Genomic DNA, 21,376 nt, shown 5'->3' on the forward strand with positions numbered 1-21,376 from the left:
ATCTAAAAGTTATGGCTTATGGTTTAGAAAGAATAGTTCCATTTTTATTGTTAGAATTTATATTTTAAAGATGAGTGTTACTTTAGCTAATAGGATATTAAATTTATACAAAAAACTCACTTTGGCATTTTAACAAATAGGTTATGTGCAATGAGAATTGATACAATAATTCATTTCCATGTCCATATTTTATCCCTAAATTCAACAAACTCAAGACATTTAATGGAAAGATAAAAGAATCAATCCAAAATGATTAAAAAAAAAGGCCCAGTAATTTCAAGGTTCATGAACAACCTATTTAAAGATACTCATCATTTCTTCATCTGTTCATCATCTAATTAACAAATAAGTGCCAATTGTTAAGATTTCAATATGTGTCATAAAAGTACATCACATAGCCACCTAAATCAATAAATCTACAATCTTGTACTTGATATTGATTTAATGGTGAGTATGAACCAAAATTGGTTATCACTACAGAACCACCTAATATCAAAATCCACTATCAACCAATTATCACCTAAAATTGAGACAACAAAACAACAATTAGGTCAAATTCAAGAGTCAGAAGACAAATACACAATGCTAATTGCAGAAAACAGGCGAAAATCAAGCGATTAAAACAAAAACTTCAGAACAGAATCGAACGACAAAAATAAGAGATCGTATCAGATTGATACCTGGCCTAAACGATTCAAGGACTGGTCGACAAAAACCAAAGATCGATCAGCTCCTCTGAAGACCCTGTGCGTTCCATGGTGGTAGATGGCTAAAGAATTGTTGTTGGTGCGTTGTTGGAAATGAAGACATCAGGCAAGGTTATTCCTGGAATGATTCTTAAAGAATTTTACGAATTTACCCTTTTAATTAAACACAAGGGAAATATATGAGTGGCTAAGATTTGTTCTCATAGTTCTCACAAAAGATGGGTGTTCTCATTTAAACTCTCCCCTATATATATATATATATATATATATATATATATATATATATAGGTAAAGAGTAAAATACAAATGCGCTTATCGTACGATACGTACGCGATCATCCCAGCCGTTCGATCAGGTGCAAATCTGGTGCGAATTCAATACATATCGCATGTGAAAAAATGGTTAGCATGGGGTAGTGTGAAAAATGGCATGGTGTGTAGATCGACAAAATCGCATGTGGAAGATTTGAATATCGCATGTGAAAAAATGGCATGGGGTAATGTGAAAAATGGCATGGGGTGTGTAGAATCGCATGTGGAAGATTGAATATCGCTTGTGAAAAAATGGCATGGGGTAATGTGAAAAATAGCATGGGGTGTGTAGAATCGCATGTGGAAAATTGAATATCGCATGTGAAAAAATGGCATGGGGTAATGTGAAAAATGGCATGGGGTGTGTAGAATCGCATGTGGAAAATTAAATATCGCATGTGGAAAAATGGCTAGCATGGGGTAATGTGAAAAATGGCATGGGGTGTGTAGAATCGCATGTGGAAAATTGAATATCGCATGTGAAAAATCTGTGTGTGTGTTACTGTTCATCTTCTTCGATTGTTGGTCGATCGTTGTCAGTCTTCTTCCGTTTGACCCTTACAACTCCCAAATTAGTAGTTCTTATTATCGATATCGCACTAAAAGGAACGAAGGGAGGTTGGGGAAGAAGATTTTCAGGTTTTTGAATTTGATTTAGGGTTTGATTTTGAACTATCATCGATTACAGAGATTTATGACCTCGCAATGACGTTTAACCTTCCTGGTATGATTTAGATATATTAAAATGATTAATTTAATCATTTAAATTAGTTTCGCTCGCGTTTGATCGATTGGAGATCGTACGGCTGAGGGCATCGCGTACATAATGTAGGATAAGAAGTATTGTACGTTAACCGGCCTCTCTCTCTCTCTATATATATATATATATATATATATATATATATATATATATATATATATATATATATATATATATATAGAGTTGGGCTATATAGAAAACCCTAAAAATTTAAGAAACCCGAGAAACTCAAAGCTCCCGACTTTTTTTTTTTGAAAAAAATAACACATGTAATATACATGTTTTTAAGAGTTTTGGGCCAAAAAAATCAAAAAAGCGCCGAAGGTTTTTTTTTTAAAAAAAAAACAAATTTCAGCAACTTTTAGCATTTTTTGTCTAACACATGCTAGTCACTGAAGTTGCTGGAACTTGTTTATTTAAAAAAAAAAACGTACTCGGCGATTTTTTGTTTTTTTGGCCCAAAACTCTTAAAAACATGTATATTACATGTGTTATTTTTTTCAAAAAAAAAAAAGTCAGGAGCTTTGAGTTTCCAGAGTTTCTTAAAATTTTTAGGGTTTTTTGTCTAGCATTAACCTATATATATATATATATATATATATATATATATGGAGCCGCTAAAATAAGAACCACCTCCAGTTGTAAGAACCGCGAGAACCCCTCTCTACCAATCAGAATATCAGAATATGGAGTATTTTGGTCATTTACCCCAAATGTCTAATCTAGCCTTCCAACTCTCTCTCTCTATCACTTCAATTAATTAAAGTCCTCTCCTCTCTCTTCAAAATACAGAAAAAGACCTTCTTTCCTCTCTCTTTAATATTCACAGAGCTTTAACAAAAAAATTCACAAATTCATAGAGCTTCAAAAATTCATCTCTCTCTCATCTCTTCAAAAACCAGATTCCTTGGGGAAGAAGATTTCATGGCATCCAACCAGTTCCTCTGTGGTGGCCGGTGGGTGACGTCGAAGCAGTGGCGGCGGCACAGTGGTGGTCGAGCAGTTCGGCGAGGACAGACAAAGAGACAGAGAGAGTATGACAACAGAGAGAGACGGCAGAGGTAGGTGGACGACGGCGATCGAGGGGGAGGAGGAGCGGCTGTTCGAAGATCGGTGGTGGGGTTGCAGGTAGGTGGCCGACGGGTTTCAAGGTGTGGTTATCGTTCAAGGTGTGGTTATCGTTCAACGAGTCGGTGGTGGGGTTGCAGGTAGGTGGCCGACGAGGTTGCAGGTAGGAACAGCTGTTTGAAGATCGGTGGTGGGGTTGAAGATCGGCTGTTTGAAGATCGGTGGTGCGGCTATTTGAAGATCGGTGGTGCGGCTGTTTGAAGATCGGTGGTGGGGTTGAAGATCGGTTGTTTGAAGATTATTGCTTTTAGGTGATTTCTAGGGTTTCAAGGGTTTTATGGGGTTCGGTTATCATTCAACGAGTCGGGTTAGATTGATTATGGGTTCAGGTCAACAAAGTCAACCTTGGTCAGCGGCTCGGTTAATTGTGGTCAACGGGTTCGGTTCAGGTCTCGGGATTCGGGTCAGTTTTTGAACTCGGTCAGCTTCAATTTCGGGCTCGGTCGACTCAGCGACTCAACTCGGTCAACTCAGTCAACGTCTCGACGCGAAGATTGGTAAAGATTTTACGGCGCGATTTATTTCGTTAATTTTATAGGTCTATTTATTTTCGTGAAAACGAGCTCGAACCGATTCGATCAAAGTATTGTTACGTTTTGATATAGTTAACAAAAAATTGATTTTGTGATTGATTATTGAATTTTGAAAATTATAACGACAACATGTGTTGTCGGGGCGACCAAAAACAGAGGAAACTCTGCCCATTTTTTTGTAACGTAAAACGTAAAACTTAAATTTTTAAATGTAAAACGTAAACTTTTTAACGTAAAGCGTAAAACGTAAAACGTAAAATGTAAACTTTTTAACGTAAAACGTAAAACGTAAATTTTTTAACGTAAAACGTAAACTTTTTAACGTAAAACGCAAACTTTTTAACGTAAAACGTAAAATGTAAAACGTAAACTGTAAACTTTTTAACGTAAAACGTAAAAATTTTAACGTAAAACGTAAAAAGTTTAACGTAAAACGTAAAACGTAAAAATTTTAACGTAAAACGTAAAAATTTTTACGTAAAAAGTTTAACATAAAACTTAAAACGTAAAAAGTTTAACGTAAAACGTAAAAAAGTGTAAAAAACGGCGCGTTAAAAAACGTGAAAAAAACGGCGCGTTAAAATGACGCGTAGAAAAACATGTAAAATACGGCGTGTAAAAATGGCGCGTTAAAAAAATGTGTAAAAAACGACGCTTAAAAAAACGGCGCGTAAAAAACAAGGGGCGTGAATGGGTGCATAAAAACGCCGCGTAAAAAAACGGGACGTAAAAAACGCCTCGGTAAAACGGGACGCCAAAAACCGACGCGCAAATAAAATTCGCTTTTGTTAAAAAAATCTGAATTTAAAAAATGCTTTTAATAAAAAAATCTTTTTAAAAAATAAAAAGTAATATAATAAAACTAAAAAGTAATATAATAAAACAAAAAGTAATTAAAAAATAATAAAGACAAAAAGACAAAAAAAAGTTATTTTACTAAACTAACCTTTTGAATTAAAATATTAAAGACATAAAGACAAAATATATTTAATATTAATTTTTGTTACTTTTAATCTCATCCATCCATCCATCCTATTGATCTAAAGGCTAGAAAGTGGTTTCTCGCGGTTCTTACAACTGGAGGTGGTTTTCATTTTAGCGATCCCCTATATATATATATTATATATATATATATATATAGGGTGGGAGTTAGCTACAAAGTCCATTTTTCCTAAAAAGTGTACAAAGTCATAAAACACCACAATTTCAGCCATAAAACATACTCAAAACCCACAAATAACAAAGTGGAGATTACTAAAACGCCATATTTGAAGGGTTTTGTGTTGTGTTTTGGATGATAAGCCTTTGATTTTCGAATAACTAACATTAATGTGTTTTATGTTGATTATCATGTTGTGTTTTATATTCATAGTTTTACGATGGTGAGTTTGAAGTTTTTATGGAGTGTTAGTGTTTGGATACTGTGTTTTAGTGATCTTCACTCTGTTATTTGTGGGTTTTAAGTGTGTTTTATGGCTGAAATCGTGGTGTTTTATGACTTTGTACACTTTGTAGGAAAAATGGACTTTGTAGCCGAACCACACCCTATATATATATATATATATATATATATATATATATATATATATATATATATATATATATATATAGGGAGCCGCTAAAATGAAAACCACCTCCAGTTGTAAGAACCGCGAGAACCACTCTCCACCAATCAGATTTTAGCACCTCAAAGGGTATATTAGTCATTTACTACAAATGTCTTATCTCTCTCTCTCTCCTCATTTAAAGTCTGACTTTCTTTTCACATCTCACATGTCATCTCTCTCCTCAATTAAACCGTATATTAATCCACCATCTCTCTTCTCTTCAATTGAAACATTTGGAAAAAACCATTTCTCTCTTTGTGTTCTTCATCTGGGATGAAGATGAAGACCGGCAACCACCCTGTTTCCAGCAACCACCAGCCAAAACATCCCCCCCTTCCGTCTCAACAGTAATCACCACCACCCAACTGCCACAAAACCCCGGCCACTGTTCACCGAGATGGGGGACTGAAACGAGATGGGGGAACAGTTCCAAGCTCCGATTTGGGGGTAGTGAGTTCCAGTTTTGATGTTGTGGTGGTGGCGGCGGTTCGACGGCTGGGTGGTGGTCGGCGGTGGTTGGTCGGTGGCGGCGATGAAACCCCCCTCCTTCAAAACCTAATCACCGGAGAAAACCATCACCGCCGCCCCCATTCGCCGCCCCCTTTCTTTATCCCATATTCAGTGAAGAGAAAAGATCAGGATCCGTTGATGGTTTTGATACAATAAAGACCAGGATTCAATGATTCATTGAAGAGAAAGAGGACGGCGGCGGTGGTGGGATGCTGACGGTGGGATGCATTTGAAGGGTATTTCTCTCTCTAATAGGCTCTCTCTCTCTCTCTCATCTCTCTCTCACCGAGGTGAGAGAAAGAGAACGGCGGTGGGGAGATGTTGGTTGGAGGTGGTGGTCGGTGGCGGAAGACGGTGATGGCGGTGGGGTGTTCGGGACTTGGTGCTGGTGCAGATGGTTGGTGGGGGTCCAAAGGTTCGATCTTGTTTATGTTATTATTTGCAATCTCACATTTTGTTTTTGAATGAGTTTTGATTTTTGGGACTCATCCAGCCTGATGGGTCTGTACAACATGTTCGTTTGATTATGTTTGCTGGGTTTTCCTTTGATTTGGGTATTCTATATGAATTGGGTGTTGGATGTTTATATTAGAGAGGCATGATTGTTTGATTATGTTTGCTGGGTTTTCCTTTGATTTGGGTATTCTACAGCATGTTTGTTTGATTATGTTTGTTGGGTTTTCCTTTGATTTGGCTATTCTATATGAAATGGGTGTTTGATTTTGGGTATTCTATTTGAAATGGGTGTTGTTTGATTATATTGGCAGTGATGATGCAAAAAAAAAAAAAAAACACATATTTTGATGACGATGGCGCGGCAAGGATGGTGGAGGGTAGATTTTTGAAAGTGCAACCCCACTTTACAGCCTCTGATTATCGGAAAATCTGAGCCAAACCCCGTTTTTTCGATATACACTTTGTTTTTATGTTAGTTTTTCCCCCCTAGTCGATGATGATAACAATATATCTGAGACACCTCCCGAGTTTGCGATTTCTGTGTGCGTTCGGTTTTGCGTAAAAAAAAATTTTGTTACGTAAACTTTTTGACGTAAACCGTAAACTTTTTAACGTAAAAAGTAAAAAGTTTTAGGTAACACGTAAATTTTTTTTACTAAATCGTAAAAAAGTCAGTGCAAAAACGTAAAACGTAAAAATTCAACGTAAATCGGAAAACATAAAAAGTTTAACGTAAAACGTAAAAAGTTTAACGTAAAAAAACGCCGCTTGAAAAAATCGAGCGTAAAACGTAAAATGTAAAATTTTTAACGTAATACGGAAAAACGGCGCGTTGAAAAAACGACGCGTGAAAAAGCCCGGCGTAAAACGTAAAAAAACGACGCGTGAAAAAGCCCGGCGTAAAACGTAAAAAAACGACGCGTAAAACGTAAAAAACCGACGCGTAAAACGTAAAAAACCGACGCGTAAAACGTAAAAAACCGATGCGTAAAACGAAAAAAACCGGGGCGTAAAACGTAAAATAACGTTAACGTAAAAAATTGGCGCGTAAAATGTTAAAAAAACGTTAACGTAAAAAAACGTTTTTGTAAAAAAAAATTAAACCGTAAACTTGTTAACGTAAACCGTAAACTTTTTATCGTAAAACGTAAAAACATGAAGCGTAAAAAGTGTTACGTAAATTTTTCGTAAGTTTTACGTAAAATGTAAAACGTAAAAAGTTTTTCATAAAACGTAAAAAGTTTACGTAAAACGTGAAAATTTTAACGTAAAACGTAAAAACTTTTACGTAAGACGTAAAAAGTTTAAATTTTTAACGTAAAATGTAAAAAGTTTTACGTAAAACGTAAAAAGTTTTACGTAAAACGTAAAAATTGAAAAAAACGACGCGTTTAAAACGGCGTGTAAAAAAACGACGCATTAAAAAACGTGAAGAAACGGCGTGTTTTGAAAAAACGACGCTTGAAAAAACGACGAGTAAAAAACGCGTAAAAAAACGGCGCGTTAAAAAACTTTGGAAAAACCGCGCGTTAAAAAACTTCAAAAAAACGGCGCATTAAAAAACTTCGGAAAAACGGGGCGTTAAAACGGCGTGTAAAAAGCGTGTAAAAAATTTGGCGCGTTAAAAAACGTGGAAAAAACGACGCGTAAAAAACGTGTAAAAAACCGCGCGTTAAAAAAACGCCGACTGAGAAAAACGACGACTTAAAAAAACGGCGCGTAAAAAACGGCGTTAAAAAACGGCGCGTTAAAAAAACGCCGATTGAGAAAAACGACGCCTTTAAAAACGACGCGTAAAAACGGCGCGTGAAAAACGACGCGTAAAAACGGCGCGTGAAAAACGACGCGTAAAACGGCGCGTGAAAAACGGCGTTAAAAAACGGCGCGTTAAAAAATCTGTGCGTCAGAAAAACATAAAACGTAAATTGTTAAAAGTATAAAAATCTTTTAAAAAAATCTGAATTTAAAAATGTTTTTAATAAAGAAATATGTTTAAAAAATAAAAGTAATTAAAAGTAATTAATGAATAGGACAAAAAGACAATTAAATATAATATATATAAAAAGACAAAAAAAGTAATTTTACTTAAATACCCTTTTCAATTAAAATATTAAAGTTATAATAAGACAAAAAATACTTAATATTATTTTTTAATACTTTTAATATCATCCATTCATCATCTTATCTAATGGCTAGAAAGTGGTTCACTCAGTTCTTACAACTGGAGGTGGTTTTCATTTTAGCGGTCCCCTATATATATATATATATATATATATATATATATATATATATATATATATATATATATATATATATATATATATATTCTGGCCATTAGATCTTAAAAATGGATGGATGAGATTAAAAGTAATATTAAATTCTTTTTGTCTCATTATGTTTTTAATATTTTAATATAAAAGGGTATTTAAGTAATTTTGTTTTTTTTTGTCTTATTAAGTTTATTGTTTTTTATTACAATCTTTTCCTATTACATTAATTATTTTGTTCTAAATCAGATTTCTTTATTAAACAAATATTTTGAAATCAGATTTTTTTATATAAAAAAAATTACGCGCGTTTTTTTACCACCCGTTTTTACGCGCGTTTTTTTACGACCCGTTTTACGGTCCGTTTTTTCACGCCGTTTTTGCGACCGTAGTTTTTCAGTGCCGTTTTTTAGGTCCGGTTTTAGGCGCCGTTTTTTGCCGCGCCGTTTTTTACGTAACGTTTTTTACAAAGCCGTTTTTGCGCCCCATTTTTACGTCCCGTTTTAACGCGCCGTTTTAGCGTCCCGTTTTTATGTCCCGTTTTTACGCGCCGTTTATACGGCCCGTTTTACGCGCCGTTTTTTTACGCCCCGTTTTTTCACGCCGTTTTTGCGACTAGGTTTTTACGTGCGTTTTTTTATTCCCGGTTTTACGCGCTGTTTTTACTCTTTTTACGTTTTACGTTAACCTTTTTAGACTTTTTACAGTTTAAGTTTTACGTTAAACTTTTTACGTTTTACGTTAAAAATTTTACGTTTTACCTTTTACATAAAACTTTTTATGTTTTACGTTTTACGTTAAAACTTTTTATTTTTTACGTTTTACGTTTTACGTAGAACTTTTTACTTTTTACGTTTTACGTTTTACGTAAAACTTTTTACGATTTTCGTTTTACGTTTAAAAGGTTTACGGTTTACGTTAAAAAGTTTACGGTTTAATTTTTTTTTTACAAAAATTTTTTTACGCAAAAACGAACGCACCCAGAAATCGCAAACTCGGGAGGTGTCTCAGATACATTGTTATCATCATCGACGCCTCAAAAAAATATAAAAACCCAACAAACAAAAATAAAAAAAAAAACAAGTGGAATCTTAAAAATGGCTCAGATTTTCCGATAATCAGAGGCTGCAAAGTAGGGTTGCAGGTTCAAAAACCTACCCTCCACCATCCTTGCCGCGCCCTCGTCATCAAAATATACGGGTTTTTTTTTTTTGCATCATCATCGCCCAAAATCCAAAACGGATCAAAACCCACATATTCAAACATTCAAATGCACCTGATGAACATCATTCAAAACACATTCAACAGATTCAAATAGATTCAACAGATTCAAAAAGCACCATATTCAACAGAATCAAACCCCCAACAAGATCACGTCACCGAAAACAGTTACCAAAAACAGTTACCAGCAAAAATTCACGCCACCGACCACCCCCCCCCTACAAAGATCAGAACCAAAAATCACCATAAAAAAGGAAACAAGATCAGAACCAAAAATCAACAACAAACACACCTGCAAATCATCAAAACCACCACCAAAACACAGGGCACGTCATTTGCGCAAACCCTCAGCGCCGTACCCCGTCAAAACCCACCGCCACCACAACCCCGCCCCGTGAACGGCGTTGGTCGTTGTTGACATCGCCGGCGACGTCGGCTCTCCGACTATCTCTATGTTCAGCCTCTCTCTCCCACCTCTCTTTCTGGTACCCACCATCAGGAACGTCATCAAAGGGGGGTGTGTTGTGCATATGAAGAAGGGAGGTGAGGGGTGGCTGTTGCTGGGGGTTGTCGACGGAACCAAAACCTTCGCCGGAACAGAACTTGCTCCACTAGTCGCCGATCAGAACGACGAGGGGGTGGGGGGTGTCGGCTGTGGGTGTTTGGAAGGGGAAGGGGAGGATGAAATCAAAAGCTTTAAGAGAGAGCCGGAGAAGGAGGGTGGTGGTCGCCGGCAGAGAGACCAAGAAGGGTTTTCAAAATTGAGGGGTGGGGTTTCAAATGTGTGGAGAGAGAAAAGACAATCTGACAAATATAAAAACTTGAGGAGAGAGAAAATTGAGACAATAAATGTGGAGAGAAGTATAGAAATGACATCCCACAGGGAAATGACCAAACTACCCTTTTAAGTGGCAAAATCTAATTGGCTGGGAGTGGTTCTCACAGTTCTTACAACTGGAGGTGGTTTTCATTTTAGCGGTTCTCTCTCTCTCTCTCTCTATATATATATATATATATATAGAGAGAGAGAGAGAGTGTGTGTGTTAAGAAATTATATTTTTTTTTTCTTTTTGACTGTTTGAAAACGGACAATTTTCTTGATTCCTTCTCCTTGGTCCGGTTATAACCTCCGCGAGATTCTGGAATTGGGTTGTATAGCGCCTCGGAGGCGGTGTACAGTGGCGCTGTGGGGCGCCATGTATGGCTATGGCGCTCGCTATATGCAGTCCGAGTACGGAAAGACTTGTAATGTGTACCTTCCCGTAATGATCTTGGACATATTCAATTATTCACTCCACTTCTAGATCGTTACATTTTTTTCGGCTCGAGATAAATAAATTTTTCCTTTTGTCTCACGCATATCAAAAGTTTGATACCAAATATAAAATAACAACTTTGAGACGCATAACTATCAATTTTTGTTTTAATAATTTATAGTTAGTTTTATCATTTCATTGTTACACGTGCATGCCAAGTTGTAACATTCATTCATCGTTCGCCGGATGCTTCATTGCTTCGTCACCGTTCCGGTGGCCCATTCCGTTGAATTTCCGATCTCCAGGTTCCGCCTGCAACCGGAATTAATATTTTTTTCGAATTGTTTTGTTAACTATCAAATTTAGATAACGAAAGATTCGTCTTATTGACGATAATATGTGGTTATTTTGATCTGAATTATGATATTATGTGATAATTAGGTGAAGTAGATCCGGCATTGATGCATAATATCATGGCAGAAAAGTAAATTCGTTCTCAACTCGTGTTAACGGAAGCACAATCAGGTAACTAGGGTTATAATTATTATTGTAATTTAACCAACTGTTGTGCGGAAACTCTACAGTTAAGTGTGTTTGAGTGAGAGTTGTGATCTTCTCGAGGCTCCACTCAGGCAACATGAAATAAATATGTTAGCTCTTATGGACAAAGCAAAGAATATTGGTTGGTATGAGAGGTTGGATGTTATAAATAGTATCAGAGTCACTCCTGCTCTAGTTTGTTTACGATGTGGGGTAAACCTCGTTAGGGACGATGAGTCCCAACTCCCATGAGGTGTTTTTGTCACATTAGGCAAACACCACAACGTTTTGTGGCGCCATGCATAATAATGTTATGACCCCGAGATGTATAGACGTAGTTTTTAAAAGACTTAGTTTTGCTATTCAAAAAGGGGTAGCGGTGTAGCTTGTTGCCCGCTTACCATCTATCTTGATGTAAATTAATAATTATTATATAATGTGAAAGATACAAATATTGAAATTTTTGTTATGTTTAGTCTATTATAGAGAGATACTGGGTCATAAGGAATGCCCTGCCTCAAACATTACCAGCGTGTGTTGGGCGCAGGTCTACACTAGGGCAACCAAAAACCAATCTGTGAGCTCCTTGTGGGCAAAGGGGAGAATATTGGTTGCAGTGAGTGGCAAAATGTTACAAACTTGGTCATCTTGTAGTTGAATTTATGTCTCCTAATGTTATGTACTAATATTCTTTGTGATCACAGAAGCAATTCAGTATAAGAAATGGCTGATGAACAAGAGCGGTGGTGTCTTGTGACCGGGGGAAGAGGATTTGCAGCTAGGCATTTAGTGGATATGCTCATTCGTTACGATATGTATTCAGTTAGGATCGCTGATATGGGTCGTGATATCATGCTTGAAACCCATGAAGAGAAGGGGGTTCTGGGGCAAGCTTTACACTCGGGTCGTGCACAGTATGTATCCATGGATCTTCGCAACAAGTCTCAAGTGTTTAAAGGTAATTTCTAAACTTTTACATGATTTTCGTATTTTTTTTCCTTTTTTTTAATTTCACTTTGCATATGTTGTTCTGTGTACCAATTTGCAGCTTGTGATGGGGTTGAAGTTGTTTTTCATATGGCTGCACCAGATTCATCGATCACTAACCACCAGCTGCATTATTCAGTCAATGTGCATGGTAAATGTGAACAACGTTAACGGATTATATAATTAAAATGTTCAAGAGTTCTTGATAAATCTTCCTTTGCAAGTATATGCAATTCAAGTTTCCGTCATTTGATATACAGGCACAAAGAACATTATCGATGCTTGTAGTGTACAAAATGTGAAGAGACTTATCTATACTAGTTCTCCTAGTGTGGTGTTCGATGGGATACATGGAATATACGACGGTGTTGAATCGATGCCCTATCCTGCTAAGGTTACACATTGTGAATATAGTGACTTGATTGGTGATTATATCCAATCTCCATAAGGTTACACTATTTAACTAAAACATAATCATTTAATAATAAGATTACGTGTGGTGAATTTTACTGTTTCAGCACAATGATCCATATTCTTCAACTAAAGCTGAAGGAGAGGCATTAGTTATAAAGGCAAATGGAATGAACGGATTGTTAACGTGCTGTATACGTCCTAGCAGCATTTTTGGTCCCGGTGATAAGTTGCTTATTCCATCTTTAGTTGCCGCAGCACGGAAAGGAAAAACCAAGGTACTAGATTACATTCCTATGTTAATCTTAAATTATATTGGAATAGAGTTAATTACTGTTTTCGTCCCTGTGGTTTGTCAAAAATCATTATTTCAGTCCATTAGTTTAAAAATTGCGATTTCAGTCCCTGTGGTTTCACTTTCGTAACCATTTCAGTGCCTGTGGTTTCACTTTCGTAACCATTTCAATCCATTTATTCTGTTAGTACAGGGACTGAAATGGTTACGAGGTGGACTGAAATGGTTACGTAAGTGAAACCACAGGGACTGAAATCGCAATTTTTAAACCAATGGACTGACATAGTGATTTTTGACAAACCACAGGGACGAAAACAGTAATTAACTCTATATTTTATTTTCGAACTCTGAATTTTCAGTTTATAATTGGGAACGGCAAGAACATGTTTGATTTCACTTACGTTGAAAATGTGGCGCATGCCCATGTATGTGCGGAACGAGCTCTTGCATCCGGTGGTATTGTTTCAAAGAGAGCTGCAGGGGAGGTGATATATACTATATAGATACTTAAACATGCATAAAAGTATTCTTATTCATTGTGCTATCGATAAATTTTGATGACTCTCCAGGCTTATTTTATAACTAACATGGAGCCAATCAGGTTTTGGGAATTTACGTCGCTTATTCTTGAAGGCCTTGGTTATGAAAGGTATTCGTTTTCGTACTTTACATCTCATAATAATCTTGATATCTCACGAAATTCCTGTTCACGTCTAACAGTAGTAATCATCTAGCAAAAGCTTGTTGGATGTTGAAAGTTAGTTATTTCTGATGTAATATAGTGTGCAGGCCAAAAACAAGGATTCCTGTATTCATCGTGATGCTGATTGCATATTTCATTGAGCGTATATATCGCGTGTTAGCACCATACGGGATGCGGGCCCCACAGTTGACACCTTCTAGAATCAGACTCTCAACTCGCAACAGAACTTTTAGTTCCTTAAAAGCGAATGATCGACTTGGTTACAGACCTATTGTTCCACTTCAGGTTCACTTGTTTGCCATTCAGTTAGTTGGTTACATTTAGTTGTGTTGTTGTTTAATTAAAATGATCATGGGATATGAATCTGTGTGGAACTGATATATAAAAACTTATATATATGTGTGATGTGATGTTAATAGTCAATATATTTATTTATAAAATCTTGATAGAGAGAAGTTTGATTGGTGCAGGAAGGTCTGAAAAGAACTATTGAATCATATTATGATCTCAGTGCTCAAGCTTTTCGTAAAAAGAAAGGGGCGTCTAAAGCTGCAACATGTCTTGGAAATGGAATTGGTATGATTATAGTTAGGTTTTGAACGAGCCGAGCTCAAGATCACCATAAGCTAATTTAACTTAATAGAGCTCGCGCTCAGTTCATCACAACTTTTTCAAGCTCATTCTCAGCTCGTTTATGTTTATATCTTATTTAATTAATTATTTTATCATATATAATACATTATACATATTATTTAGTTATTTTTATCCTTTTTAGATATAAAATTAATTATTTTATGTGATATGTGTTTATTATATTAAATAAAAATAATTATATTTATATTAATACTAGGCTCATTACTCGTTTAGGCTCTCGAGCCTGGTTGAAATCGGTATATGAAACTCGGGCTGTAGCTCAGGCAGGCTCGTTTATTAAACGACTATCTCACGAGCGAATCAGCGTGTTTGCACCCCTAATTATAACAACAAATCTAGGATCTTGTCTCAATAGTTGATACTTATGATTTGCAGTTGCAGACATACTTCTATGGAGAGATGTGAAATTGACAGTCACTACACAGCTAGCATTATTTGCATTTTATGTAAATTTGTCACCTGAAAATACCATGGTCACTTCAATTTCCAATGTCTTCATTATGGCGTCGGTCTTTTTGTTTATCCACAGGAAGTTGCCTGATAAATTGTAAGTTTCCTCGTATGCATCTTTTTCTGATAAATTGCCGGGTTCTATCATAAATCAGCAACTCGAAGCGCTTCTAATCATGGCTTATTCTGTTACAGAATGGGATGTTCAGTTGAGAAATTTTCAGAATCAAACTTTCGGTTCCCAGATACTATGTCGCGCCAAACTGCTTTATCGTTTGTTTCGTCATGGAATCGTGCAGCACATAGTCTAATAACTATTTCAAGTGGGAGTGACACATTGCTGTTCTTCAAGGTACTTTAATGTAATATGCCCGGTTTTTCACATATATCTAATAACCTGTCTTACTTTTTTGATAAATAGATGGCCTTATCACTCTCCATCCTTGCCTGGATCGGGACCATGTCACTGCAAAGTTTCTTCACGATAGGTTGGTAATTTATCTTAATTAATGTATCCATGTGTACATGAGCTACAAATTTTTCCAATACACACAGTGGTCATCTAGCTAAAGTAAGTTTCTTGGTCTCTAAAAGATGTGGCAAATTCGACCCATTTGTGTGTAATTGGGTTACTTTTGATGGGTCAAAACGGATTAAAAATTTAATTAACTGATTTAACGAACTTTTCTTTATGTGATAAAATAATTTCACAGATCCCCTCAAAACTTGGTATAGTATTATATTTACCCAGAAAAAATAGTCAAATTTTTTCGGGTCTCAGTAGCGCTAAATCTTAGTTTTTTATATGCCCAACAATTTATAAATTTATATGCATTAAAGATGGGCTATGAAGGATTCCGGGCATGTTTAACTTATTACCTTTTTACCTAAAACTTTCAAATATGTTTGTTTGATATAAGACATGACCCAAATCGACATACATGTAACTATGCTCGTCGAATGTGTCATCTCTGGTTTTGAACTTTAGTTCTAAACCTTAAACACCATAGAACTTAGAAGAACCACGAGACAATGCAAGCACTGTATCACCACAACCAATTTGCTATTGTTGTTTCAGTTCTTCCATTCGCCTTCGTTGTCTTCTACATTTACGAGCAAAAGGAAGAAGCGATCGATAGATTTTTCCAAAGAGTTACCCGTATTGGACGCTCGTCAAATCCTAACTTAGAATCACTCGATCCTTATCTTAATAACAAACATGGGTAGCATACTAGGATTATATGTTTAGACTAATGTTGATGCAAATTACCTTAATTTTGTTTTGTTTCATCCTTCACTTTCTTTGTAAACAAAATCTGAACTAAATTATAACCAATGGTGTTCCTGATGACCAGTGTAGACATATTTTTCTTGGTTGTTTGTATATGTTTATACTGATTTTGCTTGGTTTGTACTAAACGCTACATTATTAATTCATATGCTTTATATTAATAACAATAAGAAGAAATAAAAGAATACAATCAATGAATGAGTTATAACATAGATCCAATTTCTATGCTACGCCTATTCTATAATTTTCTATCTAAACCAATGTGGAGCACTTTGAAGTAGACGGATCATACAAAGCAGGAAGGAGATACTTTCTTCCATTTGTACCATGTGCATTATAACTTGCACCCGTAGTCGAGTCCACCAACAAGTCCCCCGCGTATCCAGGATACGCCCCTTTCGCATACACCCCAGGACACGCGGACGCAACCTCTAATGGTGCATCTGCGTCCCCCTGATAATACCCGTTTCCAAACGGGTTTGTGACCGTACCAGCCAACAAACCACCCAGGTTAATCACCAACCCATCCATACCCACATCGTTGTTGGGTGCGACGAGTGGTGCAGCCTGGGGGCCGTATATTGGCTGGTGAAACGGCCACGCGCATTGACCCGGGCACTGGGTCTCCGAGTTGCCAACCCAGATGTAAGCAAACTTGTAATTCTTTCCTTTAACATGTTTCGTCTTGGAAACATACGCGGATCCGTGGGACCCGCATCTGCTAGAGCAGAAACCATCAACTGCCACGTCTGATGCGGTTAACACAACGTTAACTGCATCATATGACTCACCTCGGGAAGCCAGCTGGACAAGATGTTCATCAGTTAGCGACTTCCCGAGGGAGTAGGAGTCGTCGGATATATGTTTTCCGAGTCGAAGGGAGAGGGAAGGGGTGGATTTGGTGTGGTATTTCTCGGTGGTTTTCCACCAGGTGGCGACGGAAGGTTCGATAGGAGATTTGGTGGAGAGAGAAGAAATGAAGTCGGAGACGATGGCTTTTTGTGAGGGTTTGAATGTACCGTACCAGATGAAGTTGACGGAGATTTTTCCGGTGAGGAGGGGGCCATTGTGGTAGTGGAGGAGGTTGGAGGAGTCTTGGACTAACTCAGTGAGTCGTCTCGCTCCGAGTGAGAGGTGGAATATGGAGAATACGAAGAGAAGGTGAAGCAAACGATGAGTGAAGGCCATTTTTCTGTAAGGGTTTTGGAGAAATTGTTAGAAGGTTGAAGATAAAGTGAGGTTGGAGGTGTTGTGAAAATGGTAGGGGGAAATCAGTTATTTATACAGCCAAGTTGTTTGATTTGTTTAAGTTGAAATAATATAATATTAATTAATAAGAAATTAAATGGGTTTAAATAAACAGTATGTTGCTTAGCAGGCAAAACGAACCTACAGCTGTAACTGCTCCCACACGGTTTTTTGGTGTTTATGAGGAGAACCGAAATTCAAAATTTCACGCTCTTTCTTTTTTTTTTAATAATTTTCTTAATTAAAATTCATTTTTTTTATTTATATGTTTTATAAATATTAATTAAAAGATTACTAGGTTATAACCCCGTGTATTACACGGGTTAAATAAATAAATTTATATACTAAATAATAAAACATTATATCTTTGAAAACTTCCTTTATTGCACAGGTTGAATAAATATCATTTTATATATTAAATAATAAAAAGTTGTATATATAAGAACCATATTGTACGGGTTGAACTTATGTAATTTTATATACCAAATAAAAAATTATATCTTTAAAACCACATGTATTACATAGGTTGAATAAATGTAATATTTTTTACCAAATAATAAAATAATACATCTTTAAGAAACCTCGTTTATTACACGAGTTAAATAAATGTAATTTTATATACCAAATAATAAAAAAGTTAGTAAATGTAATTTTGTATAGTGAAAATAAAAATATTTAATATATTAATACAAAGTTTGGTTTTCGTGATAAATAATTTGTTTTATTTAAAATGTTTTAAATTAACAATTTACAATTTCGGATAATATTTTATTAGGAAAATAGAAGAATGGTATTCGAAATTTAAAGTAGATTAAAATTTAATATTAGCTCATTATTCATTTATTTATTTAATTAATATAAGATAAGTTTGGAAGTGAGGCGAGAAAATCATAAAATAAATACCTACAATGAACGATTGTCACACGTTAATGTATTATTATATAATATAGTATAGATAAAAATTTAGATTAATATAAATAGAATATTTTATTGTAGCAAAATTTGTTAACGGAGTCTCAATAAATTTAACCCATTATTTAAAACTCTGTAAATGTATAAATGATAAATAATATTAGTTGGAATAAATTATGATTTTGACACAACCGTTACAAATGTGTTTGATTATCCATTAGAATCATAACAATAAAGTACGTTTCACTTCTTGTCTTTGATTTTCGGTTGCCCAGAGTAGAGAAGGAGACTAAATAATAAATCCATAAGAAATTAATTTAAATAATATAGGATGATTATCTATAATTAATTAGAAAAGTTTAAACTAAAATAATACTTATTTATAAAACATGGCCTAATATGATGAAAAGTGTCCTCAAAGTGGTTTCTTTTATTATATAGTATAGATATGACCAGACTATGATTCATGATTTTTTGTTATTCTTAGAGCGTTGAGCACCGTTCGACTAGTTTATAAATCAAAGCACGTTTTAAACGAGCTTTTATTTTGATTTGATTTTTGAAGTTACGAATTAATTTAACTTTACCAAAAACTATATTACCAAAGAGACATTTTTATGTTTTTCTTTTTTAGATGGGTTCTGGGCTTTGTGGGCTTTTTGGTATTATTGTAAATGATTTTGCATTTGATATAATAGTCTTAGTTATCCACCTAGGAATAGCCCAGTGATGTTGGTGAGTTTAGATAGAGCTTAAGATAGGAGAAGTCAGGGGTTCCATTCCCATGAAGTGCAACGTTAGCCATAAAAAAAATAGTCTTAGTTTCAGTTTCGTATTTGTCAATTGTATAATAACTTTTTTTGGAAAAAATCAATTGCAGATATAATAATAAAGTAGTAGTTAAACAATTGGATGACCTATTGAACTCTTATGCCAGATGCATTGAAGTGTTTGGCTAACCGTGATATGCTACATAATTAATTATTATTGTTAAGCATGGCCAATAGATTAAAAATAATGAAAAGAGTAAGTTTAAAATACATCTTGAAAACACAAATCTTTACCAAAGGGTTTGTATTAAATTAGTACCAAGATGATTTCCATGGGCGAAGCTTTTAAGGGGCGGAAGGGGGCGGCCGACCCCTCAAACTTTTCGCGCAGTAATAGAGAGTATATAGTTTTCGTATAGAAATTTTTGAGTATATACGTTTTCGACCCCTTGGTTTTATGGAAATTTCTAGGTCCGGTGACTTCCGCCCCCCCGGTCGGAAATCTCAAGCTTCGCCACTGATGATTTGTGAATGTGTTACTCTTCTTCCCTAGTAACTGAGTGTTATAGTTGTTGTAATTTGTGTAGATTTATATTTATAAGCCGCTAAAAACACATAATAAGTGATATATAATATGCTTGATTATCTTGCCCATTCTAATCTTAATATTTTGATTCTAAAACATGCGTAGTCGTTTGATAAATAATGCCACCACCCTGTGGCGTTTTCTGTCATGTGGCAGTCCAGTCAGCATGAGGGTATTATTGACGTTTTTACAAAAGTGACGTAATGGGAATAATGCTCAATAACGCCCATCCAATCATTACACAATTATTTATTTTTTTTTAAATTAAAAACTTAAAATACTTCATTAAATTAAAAAAAAATTACAATACTAGAAATAAAAAAAATAAAAACCGACTAAAGAAAACGGAAATAAAAAAAGATAAAGTTAAAAAAAATGATTATCTAAAGTCCGTATTTTCCCAAAGTTTTTGGCGGTGTATTTGTGCAACGATCAACGCGTCGCCTTGGAGGTGGTCGATCGGTTTGGACAAAAACTCTATGTCCTTTTCCGTTTGCCTCGCCGCTTGCATCTCGTTAAACTTTTTGTTTTCGGCGACTCGTTCTTTCATAGTCTCCCAACGTTTGTGACCGAGGTCTCGAATGTCTTGGAGACGGCGGTTCATCTTCTCGAAATCTTCCTTTAACTCAAGATCGGAAGACGACTCCACCGGTTTGATATCGGTCCATTTGCTAGAGATGGAATCCTTGTCACGATGTTCACCCTTTCCCCACGTGCTATAAAAAAGCTCACGAATCCTGTTCTAAAATTCGGGACCGGTTTGAAAGTTTGCTACAAATAAAAAAAATAAGGTGTACGTTAAAAAAAATCAACGTGTAGAAAAACAAATAAGTAAAAAAAAAAACACTTACCCACATCGGAGTCCTCCGAAACATTGACCCATGACGGAACCAACGTGTATTACTCGTCCTTCATCCAAATAACGTAAGTATGCTTACGATGAGGTTGGTTCGGTTCCTTCTTTTTATGTGATCTTTTACCGTGTTTCGATGTCTCTCGCTCCGGTTCGGGTTGCGTCTCCGGCACGATATCCACCTTGGGTTCAGCTTGTTGTTGGGATGGTTGCGAACCGCCGGGTTGGGCAAAGCCGAAAGTGTGTGGCATGTAAGGAGTAGAGCCGCTCAAGTAAGCCGCGTACAACAACATGTTCGGGTCCATGTCTTGAAGGTTAAAGTTTTGTTGCGGTTGGGTGGTGTTCGGGTTCCCGGGTCTTGACGGAACACCAAAAGGGGTCGGAATGAATTCATGGTTTTATAAAATGTAAAAGAAGTAGAGAGAGTTTGATTGAGAGTGGGTTTTTTTTATATAAAGTTGGATGTCAAGTGGGGTTTTTATATAATTAAATTGGAATAACAAATAAAACATTTAAAGAATGTTAATGTTTGAACGGTAAACTCTCGCCCCAATGCACATATTTGGCGTGTTTTAAACCACGCCGCTTCAATTTTTTTCGCCAAAAACGCTGGATAACGTCGAGGGGGGTGGAATCGGGGCAAGATTGGGCGTGTTTGATGGTGGATTTTTAAAATAAACGCCCATTACGGGTGGTCTAAGACCATGCGTAGTGGTAAGGGTGAATAATGCCCCTACCCTTGGGCGTTTTCCGTCATATGACAGTACAGTCAGCAAGGGGCATTATTGGACGTTTTTCTAAAACGGGTGTAGTTGGAATGTGGGCATTATGTTAAAAGGGTGTAGAGAATTAAATAAAAATAAAAAACCCAACAAAAAAACCTATTGGCCTAAAAAAGGAAGATCAAATGTGATTGGCCC

General features: G+C 36.0%; 2 protein-coding genes across 4 annotated transcripts; one reads left to right on the forward strand and one right to left on the reverse strand.

Annotated features, from left to right (window-relative positions):
- The first annotated feature begins 10,942 nt into the window (after window positions 1–10,942).
- On the forward strand, window positions 10,943–16,176 carry LOC110917497 (3beta-hydroxysteroid-dehydrogenase/decarboxylase). Of its 3 annotated transcripts, none has more exons than XM_022162042.2 (14): window positions 10,943–11,061; window positions 11,198–11,281; window positions 12,001–12,254; window positions 12,345–12,434; window positions 12,544–12,677; window positions 12,802–12,972; window positions 13,349–13,474; window positions 13,559–13,638; window positions 13,779–13,977; window positions 14,163–14,268; window positions 14,722–14,893; window positions 14,992–15,148; window positions 15,218–15,284; window positions 15,875–16,176. In XM_022162042.2, exons 3-14 carry the CDS (start codon window positions 12,020–12,022, stop codon window positions 16,021–16,023), a joined length of 1,686 nt encoding a protein of 561 aa, XP_022017734.1. In that variant the 5' UTR covers window positions 10,943–11,061; window positions 11,198–11,281; window positions 12,001–12,019; the 3' UTR covers window positions 16,024–16,176. The 3 variants fall into 3 exon arrangements, with proteins under 3 accessions (XP_022017734.1, XP_022017738.1, XP_022017744.1); XM_022162046.2 differs by having other exon boundaries at window positions 14,728–14,893; XM_022162052.2 differs by lacking the exons at window positions 15,218–15,284; window positions 15,875–16,176 and having other exon boundaries at window positions 14,876–14,893; window positions 14,992–15,084.
- Window positions 16,177–16,210: 34 nt separating this feature from the next.
- LOC110917515 (protein PHOSPHATE-INDUCED 1) lies at window positions 16,211–17,354 on the reverse strand. Its single transcript, XM_022162055.2, has one exon. It carries the CDS (start codon window positions 17,273–17,275, stop codon window positions 16,340–16,342), a length of 936 nt encoding a protein of 311 aa, XP_022017747.1. The 5' UTR covers window positions 17,276–17,354; the 3' UTR covers window positions 16,211–16,339.
- Between the last annotated feature and the right edge of the window lie 4,022 nt (window positions 17,355–21,376).

This window comes from Helianthus annuus, chromosome 2 (assembly GCF_002127325.2).
Source record: "Helianthus annuus cultivar XRQ/B chromosome 2, HanXRQr2.0-SUNRISE, whole genome shotgun sequence".
Classification (NCBI taxonomy): Eukaryota; Viridiplantae; Streptophyta; class Magnoliopsida; order Asterales; family Asteraceae; genus Helianthus; species Helianthus annuus.

What these genes read in the sequence shown, in the direction of transcription:
- LOC110917497 (XM_022162042.2), top strand. Translation starts at nt 12,020, where the DNA reads ATGGCTGATGAACAAGAGCGGTGGTGTCTTGTGACCGGGGGAAGAGGA. An exon ending in ATGTCTTGGAAATGGAATTG is followed by an intron (nt 14,269 to 14,721) that starts GTATGATTATAG and finishes TATGATTTGCAG; the next exon opens with TTGCAGACATACTTCTATGG. An exon ending in AGGAAGTTGCCTGATAAATT is followed by an intron (nt 14,894 to 14,991) that starts GTAAGTTTCCTC and finishes ATTCTGTTACAG; the next exon opens with AATGGGATGTTCAGTTGAGA.
- LOC110917515 (XM_022162055.2), bottom strand. Translation starts at nt 17,275, where the DNA reads ATGGCCTTCACTCATCGTTTGCTTCACCTTCTCTTCGTATTCTCCATA.